At 39.7% G+C, this 19,305-nt stretch overlaps 1 protein-coding gene across 1 annotated transcript in view; it reads left to right on the forward strand.

The window, feature by feature from the left end:
• Window positions 1-12,354: 12,354 nt before the first annotated feature.
• The window catches only part of SIPA1L2 (signal induced proliferation associated 1 like 2), a 117,308-nt gene continuing 110,357 nt past the window's right edge, over window positions 12,355-19,305 (forward strand). Inside the window, 3 exon segments of the mRNA XM_036756506.1 lie at window positions 12,355-13,679; window positions 13,682-14,175; window position 15,151. Of these exon segments, the coding sequence (XP_036612401.1) occupies window positions 12,695-13,679; window positions 13,682-14,175; window position 15,151 (1,480 nt within the window). The 5' untranslated portion in view covers window positions 12,355-12,694.

A 19,305-nucleotide genomic window follows, 5' to 3' on the forward strand; every position in this document is an offset into this window, starting at 1 on the left:
ATAACCTCCTAAGGGAAGAAGAGGAAGCGATTTTTTTTTAAATCTGGTTTAAAGGACCTTAACAGGGGCATACTCAATACCCACAGCTGTTCCCCAGCTTCCAGGGGGGAGGGTGGGGCAGGGAAACCTCTGTGATCAGAAAATGCCATTTACCAAAATGACTCACTATTTATGTCATAAAATTTTGTGTATGTGTCTATTTCACAAGTGAGTCTTAGGTAACCAGTCTCCAAAAGAACCTGGTTTTCCACTGTGATGTGGAATACATATCAAGGTTTCCACCCCCTGGCCATTGCATTGACCTTATGAGGTTCTGAGGTAGGGATTAGAGGGGAAAAGGGCCTCTGATTTTACTTGTTCAGTAAATCTGAGAAGCTTTAAAATTTTCAATAGAAAATCGAAAACTGGACTCTGTTTTGGCATCTCCTAAAGCAAAAATTTAAGGTGTGAATGTGTTTTAATACCAAGTTAAATGATTCCCAGGTTTGGAGGGGGGAAAACTAGCTCTTACAGTATATGTGATTTTCTCTTAGCCATTAAATACATAGGAAAGAAAGAACAGGATCTGCCTTATTAGAACTGCTTTTCCTGGTTTTGGTTAGAAAAGGGAATGTGGACCACTGAGATGGGGAAAATCTGGCCTCATCTTCCTCCTTCCCTGCCCCCTTCTATCTCCTGCCATTTCTTTCTCTTTCTCTTCCTCCCTGCTCCCCTCTTTTTTCCCTGCCCCCTTTTCTTCCCTCTCTCCCTTTCTCCCTGTCTTCTTCCCTTTTTCCCCTCTCTTCCCCACCCCTTCCTCCCTGATCTTTTCTCTCCTTACTGTCCTATCTCACTCCCTTCTCCCTGCTTCTCTGCCTCCCTCGCTGCCTCATTCTCTCCCTCCTTCCTTCCTGAAGAATTCATTGGAACTTTTTCTTTAAAAGGCAAGTTATTTCTTGCCTCAGTTTCCTCATTTTGTAAAGTGGAAATAATTATATCTAGCCAATCCTCATCTTACAATCTCTAAAGCATGTAAATCCAAACTTGCAAGTGCTGTTCTTTTATTTAAAAAAGAAAAGCAGGCCTATAGTTAATTAAGCTAAGGAAGGTGCAGTCAGGAGGGAAAAAAAAAACAGTCCAGGTGATGTACCAGCCTTCTGAAGGCTCCCCTCTGGCACTTCTTAGAGAAACAAGAAGTGTCAAGTTTCATGCATGTGTCTTCATGATGGTGTTAATATCACAACATGACTTGGATCCATGAATGGATCTCAGTATGTCTTTGTGTTTTGGTATTATTTTCCACCACAGGAGAATTCTATAGGCTCAAATTTGATTCTCTTCAAGAGGATTTAATTACCAAAGGACCTTTTTCTCATTGGATATACCAGAAATCAGCCTGATGGTGAAGTGCCAGTATAAAAAAAGCCAACTGCTTAACTGTGTTAAGTGTAGCCACTCTTCTAGGTCACCATTTGGTATATTACCCTAAGTGATTTTAGTGCCCTGGAGCTAATTGGTCTCATGTGGATATAGAATCTACAGCAAGAAGATGTGTCCATCTTCTTCCCTGACTATACACCCCCCTCCCTATTTATCAGAAGTATTATTTGTTATTTTAAAAAAATCAGTCAAATGTTAGGAGATGATTTTGCCCCATACAGTTATTCAGAAGTTCAAAACTAATTACTTCTTAGCATCACCTCAAATTTTAGTTCTAAAGGACTACAACATTACCAGCCTGCCAATGTAGATGCCAAAAAATTTACCTGTCTTTAGAAGGAGACTGTGTTCCCAGTTTGGTGTGTATCCATTATGACTCCTTTATAACATATAAGTACATTTCAATTATCATGATCTAACACTGTGGAAGATAAAGTAATGGATTGTGTCATATATTTAACTACAGTTTCCTCTGCAAGTTGAGAGATAGCAAGGTGGCACAGTGGATAGAGTGCAGGACAGATTTGGGTTCAAATCCTGCCTCAGATGCTTTCTAGCTGTGTGACCCTGACTAAAACCCCTCTCAGCCTCAGCTTCCTCATCTATAAAGTGGGGGTAATAATAGCGCCCACATCACAGTATTGTGGGGATCACATGGGAAAACAGTTGAAGAGCTTTGCAAATCTTAAAGTTATTATATTATTATTGGGGATCTAAGTGTAACTATTTCAGGTCATATTGAGGTCAGCATCACTCAAAAGTGGACAAATGCTCAGCATTCGGATACTTGTACATAGGCTTTCTAACTTGAATGATGGTTGGGGCGATGGGAACATGGTTAACATGTCCCCTTTGTTTCTGTCCAAGCATATATGTTCATATTAAAGCTGAAATAGGAATATAAAAATTAAGCCTTTACACCCCAGTTACAGTTTTATTGTAAATCTGATGTATAATAATTTTAAGCATTTTTACTTGAATTGGACTCATAATTTGTGAATTGTGTGGCCTTCAATCCATTTGCTACAGCTGCAATCCTGATAAGTGGCTCAATTATAACTACAATATTAGCCTTAAAGACTCACTGATGTCTCATGGAAAACTTTGAAAAACATTTTATTTAAAGATAATTATGCTTAAATATCACATTTTTCTCCATTTCTTTTCATCCATCTTTTCCTTTAATTATTACCAAGATGATTTGCATGAGAACAAAATCCTTGTTTCCCACTCACTCTAAAATTCTCTGATTCTTCTGTGATTCGTGAGCACTTTCTCTGCCATTGCCTGATATCGTCCATCTCTTCCCAAGTGGACATCATCACTCAGAGCCTGGAGATCTTATAAATTCATGTGAAACTTTTATCAGAATGCCTCACTGGGTGGTGGTGCTCCCAGACATCAGTGCTTTGCATAGCGCCTGGCACATAGTAGGTGCTTAATAACTGCTTGTTGGTGGCGAGCCGGTCACTGCCTTTTGATTTTGTGAGAAGGAGCCAAAGATTGGAAAATACAAATAGCTTGTTTTTATACCCTTGTGGATGGTAATAAAAGTAAGGAAGGAAGCAAAATTCAGCTTAACTTAGTAGTAGATATATACAGATCCTTCTTATTTTAAAATTTTCTGTGAAACACAAAACAATGAATGAACATTCTAAAATGAGTAACAGCCTCCAGTTTCCCACTCCAAATGACATAGTTTGGCAGGGGGAGGGCAGGAGAGGAAACTTGTTGGGAAGGAGGTCAGCATCTCTGTTCAGGAAATTAACTGGCAGAGTACTTGAGGCCCTGATAAGGTCATCTCTCTTGGCACAGAATTTGACTTATCACTCCTAATAACTTTGGGAACTCGTGTACTTAAGTTGTTCCTAAAACAACTTCTCCCCCTTGGCAGTTAGAGGTCTCTTTCTTTGGGGAAAAAAAAAAAGAATAGTACATAGGGCTTTAAGTACTAGAAGGACTGGAAATTATTTACTTTTGTCTTCAATGAAGTGTTGCCACCTTGTCAAGCCTTGGTTGCATGGAGAAATTGGTCAGTTACTAAATAGTGCCCAACTGTGAATTGGTGTCACCCCTCGCTGCCTTAATTCCATATTCTCACTTTGACAAATGGCTCTTAGATTTTTCCCTATGAGGTAGGGGTTCTTAACGTGGGTTCTGTGAACTTAAAAAAAAATTGGTAGCTGAATTTTAGTCTAATTGATTTATTTTGTAGTTCTATGTATTTTATTTTATGCATTTAAAAACAACATTCTGAAAAAGGGAGCATTGGCCTCACCATACTGCCAAAGCAGCCCATGAAAAAAATTCGAGGACCCTTGTTTGAAAAAAGAGGAAAATGCCCTATTGTTAATGAATTCTCAAATTAAAACCTTCAGAAGCAAATTATCTAGTCTGTTAAAATGAGGAAAAGATATAATGTAGGTGAGAAAAGGAGGTAGGGGAAGGAAAAATAGAGGAGGGATATGCTTCTAATCCCCTCCCCCCCTTTTAAAGTACAAACAAATTTAAATGCCCTTTTGAATTACTCAGACACATCTTCTAGTTTTGATGTAAAGGAGGGGTGTCCAGTGGTCTCATTTTGAAAGGGTCATCCAATTGTACAGTCTCCATTTACCATCCTGTTTTGGAACTGAACCATTCATGGGCATATAGCCAACCTCCTGGGGAGCTTGGCACTGTGCCACCTTAAAGTGAAACGAAGCCCTAGCAAATGAACCAGCTGCTGGGCTTAGCTCCGAGGGAAGCCTTTGTGGCTTCAGTGGAAGGAACTTAAGAGTTATTTGCATAACATGCAGCAAGGCCATTAGGCAGAATTGGCGGTGGATATGCAGCCATGTAGCCATTCAGTCTATCTTTTTCTTGACCAAGTTTGGGAACAGGTCTCTATCCTGAGAGAGGAGGAAAAGAGAGGAGAGAAGGAAGAGGGAAAGAGAGAGAGAGAATGTGTGTGTGTTAGAGCATGTGCTACATAAAAGACCGTGACATTCTTTGACTTCTAGAAAATGAATACAAACTATGTCCGCCTCTCCCCATTTTTCCTTTTCCCCCATGAAGGTAGAGTGAGGTAGAAAAAGAAGGGTCTGTCTTAGAGTGGAAAAACTTGAATTTTATATTTAATAGAGAGGCAGTTACGTAACAATCTGATATTATAATGATTGGTATATACTGCATGGCTGATCATGTCCAGTAAAACTAATCCAAATGTACCTAACTTTTCAGGAATATCAATTTTGATTAAAGTTAATTGAATTATAAGTGCACCAAAGGAATTTGCTGTGGAAAAACTTTTTATTAATATACCACTGCCTATTTTATCTGCTTTGTTGAAAGATAAATATTAATATCCCTTATTGGATTTTCAGAAAATAAAATCATGTCCATGGCAGAAAATGCTTGATAGAACATGGATCACTTAGAAGGTAGCTGTTGTTCTTATTCCCCAACCCCGCTGTACTTGGAACTTGAAGAAATTATGCTAGTCTTGAACAGACTGGCTAAAAATTTGAGCGTAAAGAGACGTGCAGCTTGTCTGTAACCAGTCTATGTATTACATTTCTAAAGAGATAACTTTCTTTGCGTAGGAACATCCAGACAACAATGTTGCTGAAAATTGAGGAAGGGAAGAGACAGGGTTAATAAGACCAATACAATCTGTTGACCTGACTTTGAACTGGCACTGTTTCCTATGCTGTTTGAACTATGAATGAATGACAGGCACATCCTGCATCCATTGTGAAGGGGTAAAAATAAAATTCTTTAACATTTTTATTGATACTTTTTGTTTTTCACCACTTTAATTTCTGAATATACTTTTTCCTGCTCTCTATAACCAGAGAGCCATCCCTTGTAGGGAGAAAAAAATGGTTTCATAAAAATAATCAACCCATCATCTGAGTTTGATAATATGTACGACATTTCAAACCAATAGTCCCCCACCTCTGCAAAGAAGGAAGTAGAAGCATCTCATCTTTTCTTCGTCGCCAAACTTTTGTTCAGTTTTGAAAACAAAATTCTTATTTGGTATATGTACATCTGCCTTTTCAGTCTTTGTTATATATGGACTTAGTAATTTCCAGTGTGGAACTTAACCAGTGTTTTTCATGGGATTAACTAAGATCGTTTGTTGTAGTCCTTTGGTATCTAGGTCACTTTGAGTCCTTCTGTGCTCACTGGTTCTTCCCTTTGCTGCATCTTATGATACGTGTTTCCCCAAGACTCTTTCCTTGCCTCTCACCTATTTTCCACATTTCTCCCTTGGCTGTTTTATTCACCCTCTTGGCTTCAGCTACCACCTCTGGACTGATGGCTCTCAAATTTGACTTCCATGTCTGTCTTCTCTTCAGAACTCCAAAATTGTATCTCTACCTGCTGTCAGAATATCACTCGGATGTCCTAACAGCACCTCTGAATCACTGTTCCCCAAAAAGTCTATTTTCCCCCTAAACCTTTTCTTTTTTGACTTCACTGTCTTTCTGTGACGTCATCATTTAATTAGTGTCTTGTATTTGCAAGCTTGGGGTTAATTTTATTTTTTCCTCATCTCCGCCCTTATCCCCTAATATCCAGTCAGTTTTCAGGTCCTTTTGATTCCATTTCACAATGTCTATTATGACCATACAACTACTGTCATAATCTGGGCTCTTATCACCACTCACCTGGACTGTTGCATGGGCAAACTAGGTGATAGAGGGATAGAGCACTAGATCTGAAGTCAGGAAGACCCATCTTTTTAAATTCAAATCTGGCCTCAGACACTTACTAGCTGTGTTGCCCTGGGTAAGTCATTTCACCCTGTTTGCCTCAGTTTCCTCATCTGTAAAATGAGCTGGAGAAGGAAATGGCAAATCATTCCAGTATCTTTGCCAAGAAAACTCCAAATGGGGTCATGAAGAGTCATACAGGACTGAAACAACTGAACAACAACATGGACTACTACATAGTCTAACAGGTCCGAGTGTCTTCACTCTCCCTCCCTGTACCCCATCTTTCCTTCCTACTGTTTCCAGAATCATCTTTCTTATAAATAGGTCCAGGGATTTCCCTCCTTTCCTTAAAAAACAAAATACTTCATAACAGTCTTCCCAGGTTCCCCTAAATTCTTTCTACTAGTATTCCTTGGGATAGATGTAGGGACTGGATGTGTGATTTTGTTGATATGGTGAACATCCATGTAAGAAATCTCTTATGTTGGCCTTTAATTTCTCTGTGCCATGTCATCTTAGAGGACTGCCTAGAATATTGATGTCACATGACCTGTCTGTGGTTCCATAGCTGTGTCAGTGGCAAAACTGGAACTCAGATCTTCCTAGCTGCAAGGCCTCTCTTCCTTGTGGCACAATCATATTTCATTATATTCACGTACTACAGTTTGTTCAGCTGTTCACCCAAAATGTTGAACATAAAATTTATTTCTACCTTTTTACTATTACAGTAACAAATGTACCAAATTTTTTGGTACACTTGGGACCAATCTTTCTGTCATTGACCTCCCTTGAGGGATATAAACCCAGTAGTGGGACTACTAAATCACAACAGATAGGAGATGATTTAGTGACTTTGCTAGACAATTCCAAATTGTTTTTGATAGTGATTAAACCAATTTATTGTTTCACTAACAGTAAATTATTGTGCGTGTATTCTCACAGCATTGATGTTTCCACTTTCTGCCATTTTTGCCATTTTCATGTATTTGAAGTGATACCTTAAAGCTCTTAGTGGATAAACTTCAGAATTTGGAGTTAGAAAGACTTGACACTTAGTAGTTATGTTGCTTAAGTGCTTTCAGCCTCAGTTTCCTCATTTGTAAAATGGGTATAATAAAATCAGCTACTGAGTTGGGAATCAAATCAGATTACATATATACTTATACAACACATGTATATATTCTATACAGGTGTTTATGTTATAGGCAGATTGCCATGCATGTTATATATGATATACATATAGCATGTTGCAAAGTTTGAAATGCTATATGAACATTAGCCAATATTGGCTAGCTATTATAGAGATGTTGTAGAAATGTACATTTGTCATCTTTTTCAAATACTTTTTTTTCCACGTGGTTGTTGATAGTTTGCTTTTCTTCTTTTCAAAACTATTCTGTACTCATCATTTAAAGCTTGACTATATATGCTATTTACTTTTGATATTAACTTTTTCCTCTGATGTCACAAAACACTTGGTTTTGAAACTTTCTAATACACTTATTGCAGTCTGGTGTCTGATAATTATCTTATGTCAGGGACTGCATCTTACTTTAACATGGAATCTCTTCTAGTTTCTAACACAGCACTCTTTACACAGAACATACTTGTATATGTTTCTCGAATTGAGTCTTTGTATAGGTCATTTGATTTTACTGGGTTCTGTCAGCACAGTCTGAATTGCTAACCCTGCCTTTTCATCTTGCAGATAGATGCTTTTTGTCACAAGGGAGTTTAAGTGGATGGATAAGCCGCAGGTATTCCCCACTTTCAGAGAAACATATCCTTATGTGGAAATAATAAGTCTTACCTCTATGATAAGTAGCTAACTTCCTGATCTTCAGGTGTTCTTATATGATTTCTTCTAAATTAAAAGGATGATGTATACCTGCAATGAAAGACCTTACAACACACGTCCTCTAAGGGACCCATTTGCATGCATGAACTCTCATTCATCATCCTCGATGTCAACCTCTAGGTATCTTCTACTTTGCTTAAATTTGTGCCATCTCAATCCTGATTCCTCTTCTTTCTTCCTTTCCCATCACTCTCTCCCTGTATCATTTATGCACCATACTATCTTAGATCCAATGACTCTAATCTTGATTACTAGTTCCATTATATTTATTTTCCCAAACTGTGGACTCACTGAAACTTGATGAAAATTTTGTTTAAATAGCATTGTGTTCTGATGTCATTGTTTTCTTTCTTCTACTTAATTTCCTTTTTTAAAAACAATTTTGTATAAAAGTTTGATTCTGTATATTGAACCCAATTTGCTTTATATGATGTTACCTCTACATGCCTTAATTCCTGCCCCTTTTTCTCAGTGTCTTATCCCTATACCATATCTATATTTTCCCCTTCTTTTTTGATGGAAGTTTTATTGATGCTTTTTATTTTCACATCAGTTAGTTCCCAAAACAATCCTACAAAACCAACACATTCAACCATTTCTAAGTGTATCCAACATTCACCATCTGTAGCTTTCCATCTCTGTAGTGAGAAGAGGAAGTTAGAGTAATTCTTTGGGTTTAATTTGATGATGTGTATATGTTTTTATATCTTTCATGAAATGCAAAATTGACCTCTTGAAGCAGTATTGAAATCCTGCTCTTGTCACCACAAGGGAAAACTAGCTTAGTGTACAGGCCTGGCAACAGTACAATAGAGTGCAGATTGGCTCATCGCTAGTTTGGCTCTAGGGTGATGAGTTTTTCTGCCGTAAGTCTTCAAGATTTGCCACTAAGTTAGACAGTTCTGAGAATTGGTGCAGGGAATACCCCCAATGACAAATTTATAGCCTTTATGTTTGTAGTTAAATTAGCTACAAACTCAAAATGATAAGGGGTTTTTGTTTTTAGGAAGAACCTTGTAGTGATTTATGCCTTTCCTCTAAAATCTGAGAGTTACAGGTTCCTACACATTTTTCAGTCATAAGACATTTAGATATGGGACTATTATAGTCATATATAACTTTGCCAGGATCTAGAAGCCAGAGATTTCCAAGTATGAATGGGTACAGATAAGATTATAGTAACATTTAGAGGAAGGTAATTTAGAGGATACCTTTTTTACTTCTAATTTTCTATTCTTTAGCTATTTCTATTTTGGTAAGTTCTACAAAAAGATTGGCTAGAGGTAGGTGGGGAGTAAATGAAGAAAGGTGGGATCACCTTATTAAAATATTAGATAATATTTTGTTTCCTTTTCTCATAAGCCGTGTGAAAGAGAAGTGAATTGTTAGGTTTTTCATTTTCTTTGAATTTTATTTATCATTCCCTTTTATACATCAAAGCACAGTTCTTTATACATAGTGAATACCTGGCACATAGTAGGTGCTTAATAAATGTTTATTGATTGGTTAATAAGTACTTCATTCATTCATTATATTTGGCTACCAGTTATTAGAAGTTAGCTATATTTCTTCTGGTTGCATAGCTTAGTCACATGAAGTTGATTGTACCTGATTTTCCTACAAATTATGCTAAGATCCCTATAAAGAAATATATTGCCATCGGTATTTACTATGCGCCCACTTAGTGCTGTGTCAAGGATGAGACATGATTGTGTAACTTAAAATTGTGTTAAGTATTGTGTAAGCAGCAGAAATGGTTTGTGGAGCACATATATCCCATAGTACAATCGATAAAATCGATCAGCAAAGTATTTATTGACCACAGAAAGCTACTGGAAAGGCATTGCTTCCCATATGTTGTTCATTCTCCCCTTCCTGTATTTCTCTGGGATGATTTAGTGTGAAGGCCATTTTGGTGGGGAGGAAAGCACTTTTTGATTTCAAAATCATCCCTGAACCTTTTAAATATCAGCAGTTCCTTCATTACAATAGAGCTAAGCCAGATGGAGAGTGTGCAGTTATCCTCCTCCCCTCTTCCTTGCCCCACAGTAAACCATGAGATTGTTCATCTAGATTGACTTCTTCTTATTCTGTGTAACAGCTTCTGACTATTCATTCATCTTTGTTTGCCACATCCTAAAAGATCATCATTTCCCTGATTGCTGAAGGAAGAAAAGCTTCTATGGGATCCAACAGCATGTAGACCTTGTCCAGACTCAGTGCTACATTTTCCTGATGGGTAGGGGAGGGTAGAGAAGGCAAGAAACTCTTACTACAAAGTATCTCCTCCCTTCCCCCATCCCCACCCCCAGTACATTTGTCCTAAAGCCTTTCAGAGCCAATCAGAGGCAATTCTTAGACTGTTAAGACAGTTAAGATTTTGAAATTTTTCCAACTAAGGTGTCGTTTCCTTGTGACAGAGAGTTGAGGAAGAATACTTGTACCACTACCACTACCGTCACCATCACCAGAGAAACTGCAGTTTTTTCTTTTGTTCACAAGCCAACAAATAAAATATGCAGACTGTCACCAACTGGGAAAATGTGTTCTACTCAGTCTTTTTGTTTTAACCTCAGCTAAAATTATCAGAATGATTAGAAGACTAATGTATTTGGGGTGAAGAAGTTAGAGATACCATGATGTCAAGTTTCTCTCTACCTTTAGTGACCAAAAGATATGCTGTGTACAAATGTTGTGCACCTGCCTATATGGTTAGTTACCTGCTTTAATTATAGAGTGTTGAATTTCAAAGGTTTACTTACCTCATTTGATTCTCAAAATAGCTCTCTGAGGTAGGCAGGGCAGAAATTATATCCATTTTATAGGTGAGGAAAGTAAGGTTCACAGATGTTAGGTTTGATGTAAGGAAAAATCTCCCCAGAAGTTAAAAGCAACCCCCACCCCCCCAAAAAAAGTGAAATGGGCTGCTTTGGGAAGAAGTAGATACCTCTTCCTTAAGGATTTTAAGGAAAGGTTTGATGGCCACTTGAATGTTATGGAGAGCATTCTTCTTAAATTGCTGTAGATTACAAGTAGCCTCTTTCTACTCTGAAATACTGATGTGAATCATAGAATCTTAGATTTAGAGGCTGTTTAATTCAAATTCCCCATTGAGTGTACAGTTCCTCTCTCTATACCAGACTTGAGATGAGTATAATATGACAATGTCTATAATTTCATTTCAAATATGAATCTGTGCTTTATCTTGGTTTATTATCAAACTATGATTTCACCTACTAATTCCATTGAGGCTTTGCTTTTTTGTGGCAGGGGGAATAGTCTGTATGGTATAATGGGCAGCTAGGTGGCACAGTGGATAAGGTGCCAGGCCTGGAGTGAGGAAGACTCATCTGCCTCAATTTAAACCTGGTCTCCAACACTTACTAGCTGTGTGACCCTCAGCAAGTCACTTTAACCTTGTTTGCCTCAGTTTCTTCATCTGTAAAATGAGCCAGAGAAGACGATGGCAAACCACTTCAGTTTCTCTGCCAAGAAAACCCCAAATGGGGTCATAAGAGAGTCAGACGCAACTGAAATGACTGAATAATGATAATACGATGTAAGGGAAAGAGCACAGATCTGGATTTGGGAATAAGACTTAAATTTGAATTCTACCACTGACTCTTCCCAGTTGTTTAACCATACACAAGTCGCTTCATCTCTCCTCTCTACTTCTTCATGTGTAAAATTGGAATAAAAAAACTTGTAGTATCATAACAGTCTGATGAGAAAGTCCAGATAGCACTTTGCAGACTTTAAATTGTTATCCAAGTGTCTGAGATTATTATCTTTTTTTCTTTTTAGAATTGGGAGTGAATGGGCTTCAGTAGAGTATAGATCTCTGGGATCTCCTATACAAATGAAGCAGATTTATAAACCAAGGAACGATCGCATCAATCTTTTGAGCTAGCATTTCAGACACAGGAACTGAGAACTGCCCCAGAAAATAAGGGAATTTGCTATTTTGGATTAATTTCTCTAACATGCTAAGGCACAAAATGATTCACAAGTACAAACTCATGAACTCGTAAAATATGGTGGTGATAGAAAGGTGGCAATACAGGGAGATTGAACTAGGTCACTCCTGAGGTCTCTTCCAACTCTGCAGTTCTGTTGAAAACTGTACCCACTTTGGAAGGAGAAAAACTGAGGCATGGGCCTAAAAGATTTTATGGTGGGTCCCTGGCAGAAATGTCTGGGGAGGTTTGCAAGACTGGCACTTTTATTTTGATTCTATGAGGTGATCAATCATTATATTGTTTTTGTCTCCCTTTTATCAAAAAACGCTTTTGCAGTACTATAATATTTGCTCAACCTGAAGCATGTACATTGCTAATGGTAATTTTTCTCCTTTTCATTTTAGATAAAAGAAACTCTTGCACAGATGTCATGCCAAACATTGGCGAACAGGAAGGAAATTTTAAAAATCATCACAAGTGGCGTTGATGAGACTCTTTCTTGCCTTTGAAGAATCGATATTCTTCAAACTCTTCTCTCTTAGCGTAAAAAAAAATCTGTGTATGTATACACACAGACAGATAGACAAACAGATAATAAAGGAATACAAAACTATACAAGAAGTTCTCCTTTCTGCATCTAATGTGGTAGCAACCTCTCTCTGGTTGTTTCTGCCATAAATAAAAAAAATGTAATTACAACAACAGCACCAGGCTTCCTGGTAAGGCTTGTCACTGCTTGCCTGTGAGTGGACATGAGTGATCCACGTCAGTCCCAGGAAGAGACGCACCAGTTCACCAGAGCCTCTTCAAAGTTTAAGGATTCTCCACGCACCATGCAGTCGGATGATTATTTTGCTCGAAAATTTAAGGCCTTGAATGGCAACATGGGTCCTCCGACATCTTTGAATGTTTCGAATGTCAGTGAAAGTGGGGGTCCAGCTAACGGCACACCAGCTATGCCCAAAATGGGCGTTAGAGCAAGGGTATCTGAATGGCCACCCAAGAAGGACTGCTCTAAGGAGATGAGTTGCAAGGCATTATGGGAGAGCCGATCACAAGCCAGTTATGAAACTGCGGTGGCGGCGGCGGCCATGCAGAATGGACAAAATGACCAGGGGGATGGGCAGCAAGAGGAACAGCTTGATATAGAATTTGCAGAGACCAAGTACACCATAGGGGATATCTTTATTCATTCTCCACAGCGAGGAGGACTTCACCCCATAAGGCAGAGAAGCAATAGTGATGTCACCATCAGTGACATTGACGCTGAAGACGTCTTAGACCAGAATGCTGTTAACCCGAATACTGGGGCAGCCCTACATAGGGAATATGGAAGCACTTCTTCTATCGATAGGCAAGGCTTATCGGGGGAAAACTTTTTTGCGATGCTCAGAGGGTACAGAGTAGACAATTATGAACACAAAGCTCTCACCCCATTTGGGTTTCCTGAGTTCTTCCACTGTGATCCTACAATCTCTCCTAGCCTTCATGCTGCGGCACAGATTTCTAGAGGAGAATTTGTCCGTATCTCGGGGTTAGAATACATGGACAATGCCCTGCTGATGGGAAGAGACAGGGAAAAGAATTTCAAGCGGAGATTAAAATCAGAATCAGTGGAAACATCCCTTTTCCGGAAGCTGCGAACTGTCAAAAGTGAGCATGAAACTTTCAAATTCACGTCCGATCTGGAGGAGAGTCGGCTTGAGAGGAGCATTCGCCCGTGGAATTGTCAGAAGTGTTTGCACATTATGATGTCCAGAGCATTTTGTTTAATATCAATGAAGCCATGGCTACAAGGGTTAATGTGGGGAAAAGAAAAAACATAACCACTGGCGCTTCAGCAGCCTCGCAGACTCAGATGACAACAGGCCAGGCAGGAAACTGTGAATCTCCTTTGGGAAGCAAGGAGGATCTCAACTCCAAGAACCTCGATGCTGATGAGGGGGATGGGAAAAGCAATGACCTTGTGCTGAGTTGTCCCTATTTCAGGAATGAAACAGGTGGGGAGGGAGACAGAAGGATTGCACTTTCTAGGGCGAGCTCAGCTTCTTCCACTACAGGCGAAAGCTGTTCCTTTGAGTCCTCCCTCAGCTCCCACTGCACAAATGCAGGTGTTTCGGTTTTGGAGGTGCCAAGAGAAAACCAGCCAATTCACAGGGAGAAAGTAAAACGTTACATCATAGAACACATTGACCTTGGAGCCTACTATTACCGTAAATTTTCTTTGGGAAAGGTAAGGCTGGACTTTATTGTGTGGTTGAAATAAAACCCCTTTTGTTTCATTTAGGTATCTAATTTTTGTTATATTTGTTAGTAGCATCATGGTGCTAGAGTGCTAACTGTTCAAAGCTATCCGTTAATTTGGCTCTTCCAGATCTCTCTAAAATCATCTTTGGGCTAATCCCTACATGGAGATTCGATCTGCTTTTTGTCCATTCTGTAATGGGCTACATGGACGTTTCCTCTCCTTTCTAGCAATAACAACAACCATAACAACTGACATAGTGATTTAACGTCTATAAAACGGGTTACATTCGTATGTCTGTGGGCCTTAAACGATTCTGTGAGCCAGATACAATTGGTGTTATTATGCCATTTCAAGGCTGAAACAATGGAAACTCAGAGAGGCTTAAGAGACTTTTTTGTGAATATACAAAGTGGGATTTAAATCTAGGCCAGGGGTAGGGAACCTGTGGCCTGGAGGCTACATGTGGTCCTCTAGGTCCTCAAGTGTGACCCTTTGATTGAATCCAAACTTCACAGAACATGAGGACCAGAGGGCCACATGTGCCCTTGAGGCCACAGGATCCCCACCTCTGGGCTAGGTTGTCCTGATTCCTAGAGCATCTTTCTGTCCCTTGTACTATCCTGCCCTTCTTCTGCCAATGTGCATCCATCATTAATGTTAAGATATGATCTAAAGTTATTTCTCCTTAAAAGGTTTTTCTTATTACCATTACATGCTCACGTTCCCTATGTTATGCTCTATTTTTTGTTTCTTTCACTAAAGCAGAAAGTAGTTCTCTCTAGCCTGGTAGAAGAAATGAAAGTTGACTACCTTTGATGAATGAATGAATAAAGCACTTACTAAATACTTTTGTCACATGCAAAGCACTGTGCTGAGCTCTGGGTAAACAGGTAGAAAAGCAGGAGTTGGTGAGGTCTCAGGGAGCTCACATTCTAATGATGGAGACCACAGAAATAGGAGGGTTCAGCTGTAAGTCAGATGGAAAAGTCCCTTGGTCTTTAGGGTACAGCGCAAAGCGAAAGCTAAAGCTTCTTCTTTAACGTCACTTTCACAAATAAAATTATATCAGTTTCTGATGTTGAACAATTTTGTCGATACACCAACCTTTGGACGGGTAGGAGCTTTCCTTTATGGATCTTGACTGATGCGGTTGTAGCCCCTGAAGGAAGAGATGCTGAGCCGCATTTCCAAAGGAATGCTTCCAAGATGATGGCTTGAGGGCACTGGCTACTTCCAAGTAGCTAAGCCTTGATACTCCCAAGGCTCTTGAATTTAGGGTGTGGGTTGTCCCAATCAGGGCCTGTACCACCCAGTGGATGGTGGTTTTTTTAATCTAACTAGGTAGCAAATGTATTAAAGTATACCAAATTGTTTTGTTTGAGAATTGAATTACATTTAGAGAAACACATTCTTGGTTAGTTTGCACCGGTAGTTCAGAGAATTGGTCTTCTCATCTTAAAATCAGATTGGTTGGCCAACCCTTACTTGTGTCAAGCCACTTTGATCGATTGCTAGATGGGGCAGAGTCTTGGAATCCTGGATGTGGGGCTGTTATTTATTTATTTTTAAAGAACCAGATCTATTATAGGCAAGTGAAGATAAAGCAAGCCAGCAAGGTCAGAAGGCCATGAATGGTATCCTTGAAAGAATAATGGATTTGGAGCTAGAGTTCTTAGGTTTTAACCCTAAATCTGATCTTCTTAGCTCTGTGATCATGGGCAAGTCACTTAACCTCTTTAGGTACAGAGGACATAGTAATACCTGTTACACCTACTTCATGGCGTTGTTGTGAGGATCAAATGTATGTGAGACACCATACAAGCTTCACGAGTGCTATGTACAAGTGATTAGTGGTGGGGGTGGTCGTGGTGGGCATTATTAGGTCACGCAGTTAAATTTGTGCTTCCTACTTTTCTCAGGGCCTGGGGGCCAGGTGGTTTCTAAGGGCTCTTACCAATCTGGAGCCCATGATTTTCACAGTTTGCATCCTCTCTGCTGTCCACATTTCTAATTCATTCCTGACCATTCCCGGGAATGTACATGGGGTCATAATCTAGATACCTGAAGAGCTTTGGGACCCCATGCTGTCCTAACTCCTTCCTTTGTAACTAGGTGAGGTTATTGAGTTGCATGGTAGCGCTTACCTGAGCACATGGAAGAACAGACTGGTTTCTCTTCAGGAATTTCATTCCTTCTAGGCTTACATCAGATCCAAACAAATTCTCCCTTGATTAGAGCAATAGACTGTCACTGGACTAATATTTCCTTTTGTTTACAGTGTTTGTCCTTGGTAACCTCTCAGCTGCTCCTTGTCTTTACCTCTTTTCCTTTTCTACATTTCTCTTCCTCACTTCCCTTTCCTCCCTCCTCCCCCTTTTCCTTTGGTTTCCCCCTTCTTTCCTTTCCTCCTCTCTTCTTTCTTTTTTCCCTTCTTCCTCCTCTCCCTTTCTTATCTCTTCCCTTTCGCTTTCTCTCATTTCCTTTCCCCCTTTTCTGGCTTCCTCCCTCCCCCATTCCTTTTCCCACACTTCTTTCCATGTTAGTCTTCTGTAGCCCTCCTGTGAAAGCCTAACCTGCTTCATGGAGCTTCTTCTGTTCACTAGCAGGGAGATCCAGTGGCATCCTTTCTGGGATCCTTCTCTTTCTGCCGGGCCTCAGAGGTTAGCACTCTGCACCAGCTGGTCTGAGGAGGAGAAGAGGGGGTGGGGGGTGAGCAGACTGCAGCAAGCTGTGCCTCATCCCTCTACTTCCTCTTCCAGTGTAGCTGATGGAACTCTGCCCCTGTTTCTTCTATATATAGCTCTTCCCCAGTGGCCCAGTGGGGATGAAAATGAAATTGGTTGCAGCTCTTCCTGATTTCCCTGGAAGCAGGGAGGGCAGAGGGGGCAGCCCAGATTCTTGAATGGGTGGTAAGTAGTAGGATGAGGGCAAGAAGGGAAGGAAATGGGAGATCCTCCCTAACCCCACAAGCCCTTTTACTATCAACACTCACAAGTTGTGGCGCTGTTGTCTTACAACATGAAGTCAGGCACAGCCTGGCGGAGCCTTAGAAGGTTTTGACTGGCACTTTTGTGCTAACACCCCCCCAGGTGAGGAGTGCTGCTGGATGGCTGACAGGTAAGTCTAGCTGGAATTTGGTGGCACTTCTCAGGATGGATCTCTTAGTGAAGCCTTAGCCTTCATTTTCAGGCAAGGAGAAGAAGAATTTCTAATCATAGGAAAATATTGAAACTGGCAGACTTGGGGGAAAAAACATGATGTGGTTTATTAGGCAGTTAAATATCAGAAGACTGTTTTTGCTGAAATATCATCTTAGGACAAATGTAATCACAACGCTTCTGCAGTGATTTTGTACTGGGACTGATGAAAGAGGAATGATTTGCTACATTAATCTGTGCTTCAAAATCACTTGTATGACTCTAAGCTTATCTTTAGGGTTTTTTTTTCCCCACGTGTCTGTTGTAACAAAGATTTTTTTAAAAAGCAGTTCAGCAGAAGCAACTACCTCCTCAACCATGGCTAATAGTATATACAGTATTCTGTATACCAACAACCAACTATCCATAAGGAAGGGAAATAGATTTTTTTTTCTCATCTCTGCTCTAGGGCCAAACTAGATTTCTCAATATGTTTCACTGCCTTCAGTTTTGTTGTGTTTGTTCTTCTTTTCATTTACATGGTTGTAGTCATTGTTTTCCTGGTTCTGTTTACTTGGTTACTTCACTATCAGTTCCTGTAAGTCTTCCTACACTTCTCTGAATTCTTAATATTCATTTTTGGTTTGAACATAGTAATATTGCATTACATTCTTGTGCCACAGTTTATTGAGCAATCAGTGGGCATGCATCCTACCTGTTGAGGTTATTGCAATAATCTCTGAGTGCAGCCTTTAGGTCAGCTAACATTTCCTAGTATATAAATCTCATCATGCATTTTCCATGTTCTGAAACTTTCAGTGGCTTTCTCTTAGCTACTTTTTTTTTATTTGGAGGGAGGAAGGCAGGGCAATTGGCATTAAGTGACTTGCCCAAGGTCACACAGCTAGTACGTGTCAAGTGTGTGAGGCTGAATTTGTACACAGGTCCTCCTGACTGCAGGGCCAGTGCTCTATTCACTGCGCCACCTAGCTGCCCCTCTCTCTTAGCTACTAATGAAGTTAAACTCACCTTGGCATTTGAGGCTCTCTATGGTAAGGCTTAATTCTTCTCCTCCAGTGTCATATCTAAGCTGGTCTAGTGGCTATTTCCCAGAGATCTCCCACATTTGACTGAGTCTTTGTCTGTAATACTCTTTGTTTCTCTCTTCCCTCATTGTATTCTCTGCCACTTAAAAGGTCCCATCTGTCCTTCAAGGCTCAGACAAAATTCTCCCTCCTCCAACGATGTCTTCCTTCTTTCCCTACAAGAGATGCATCCCTTCTGTAAACTCCGGTAGTACATTAAAATCTCCATGCTTTTCCACTGTAGGTTTATTTTAGCAAGACATCTTTTTCTCCTTTAAGGGCAGAAAATATGTCTTATATATCTTTGTCTATCTCCTTTGTACCTAGCACCATAGCAAATACTCAGCAGATGTCTTGTTGATTTGAATTTAATTACTGGATACACACACATACATAGATACACACATATGTGTATATATACACACATGTATGTATATGTACATATATATACACACATATACACATACACATGCACACATACATACACATACACATACACACACACACACACACAACGCCATCTGCTCTTGAACAAGTCTATTCACATTTTCCCTAATTTTTTTTACCAGGGAAGCAGGCTTTTTGTCCTCTGGCCTTGGATGTTATTATGTAGCAGGGTCACTATGCAATAGTACAGATGTTACCAGATTACAGGTCAAAAAATTCATAGGAAATAGATATTTGTTTGTATCCTCTTGATGAGGAAACCCAAAGCCTCAAATGTGGCTTGACATCCAGTGCCTGTTTAATATGTTTAGCAGTCTTTACAATTTCTCTAAACATTTTTCATTATGGAGCCATTGGTTAATTAGCCATTGTCCTTGATTTTTCTTAAGCCTCATATCACACTCTGGTTCACTCCCAGTTCTATCATTTACGGCTAATCTGTTTGA

Source organism: Trichosurus vulpecula, chromosome 4 (assembly GCF_011100635.1).
Source record: "Trichosurus vulpecula isolate mTriVul1 chromosome 4, mTriVul1.pri, whole genome shotgun sequence".
Lineage (NCBI taxonomy): Eukaryota > Metazoa > Chordata > Mammalia > Diprotodontia > Phalangeridae > Trichosurus > Trichosurus vulpecula.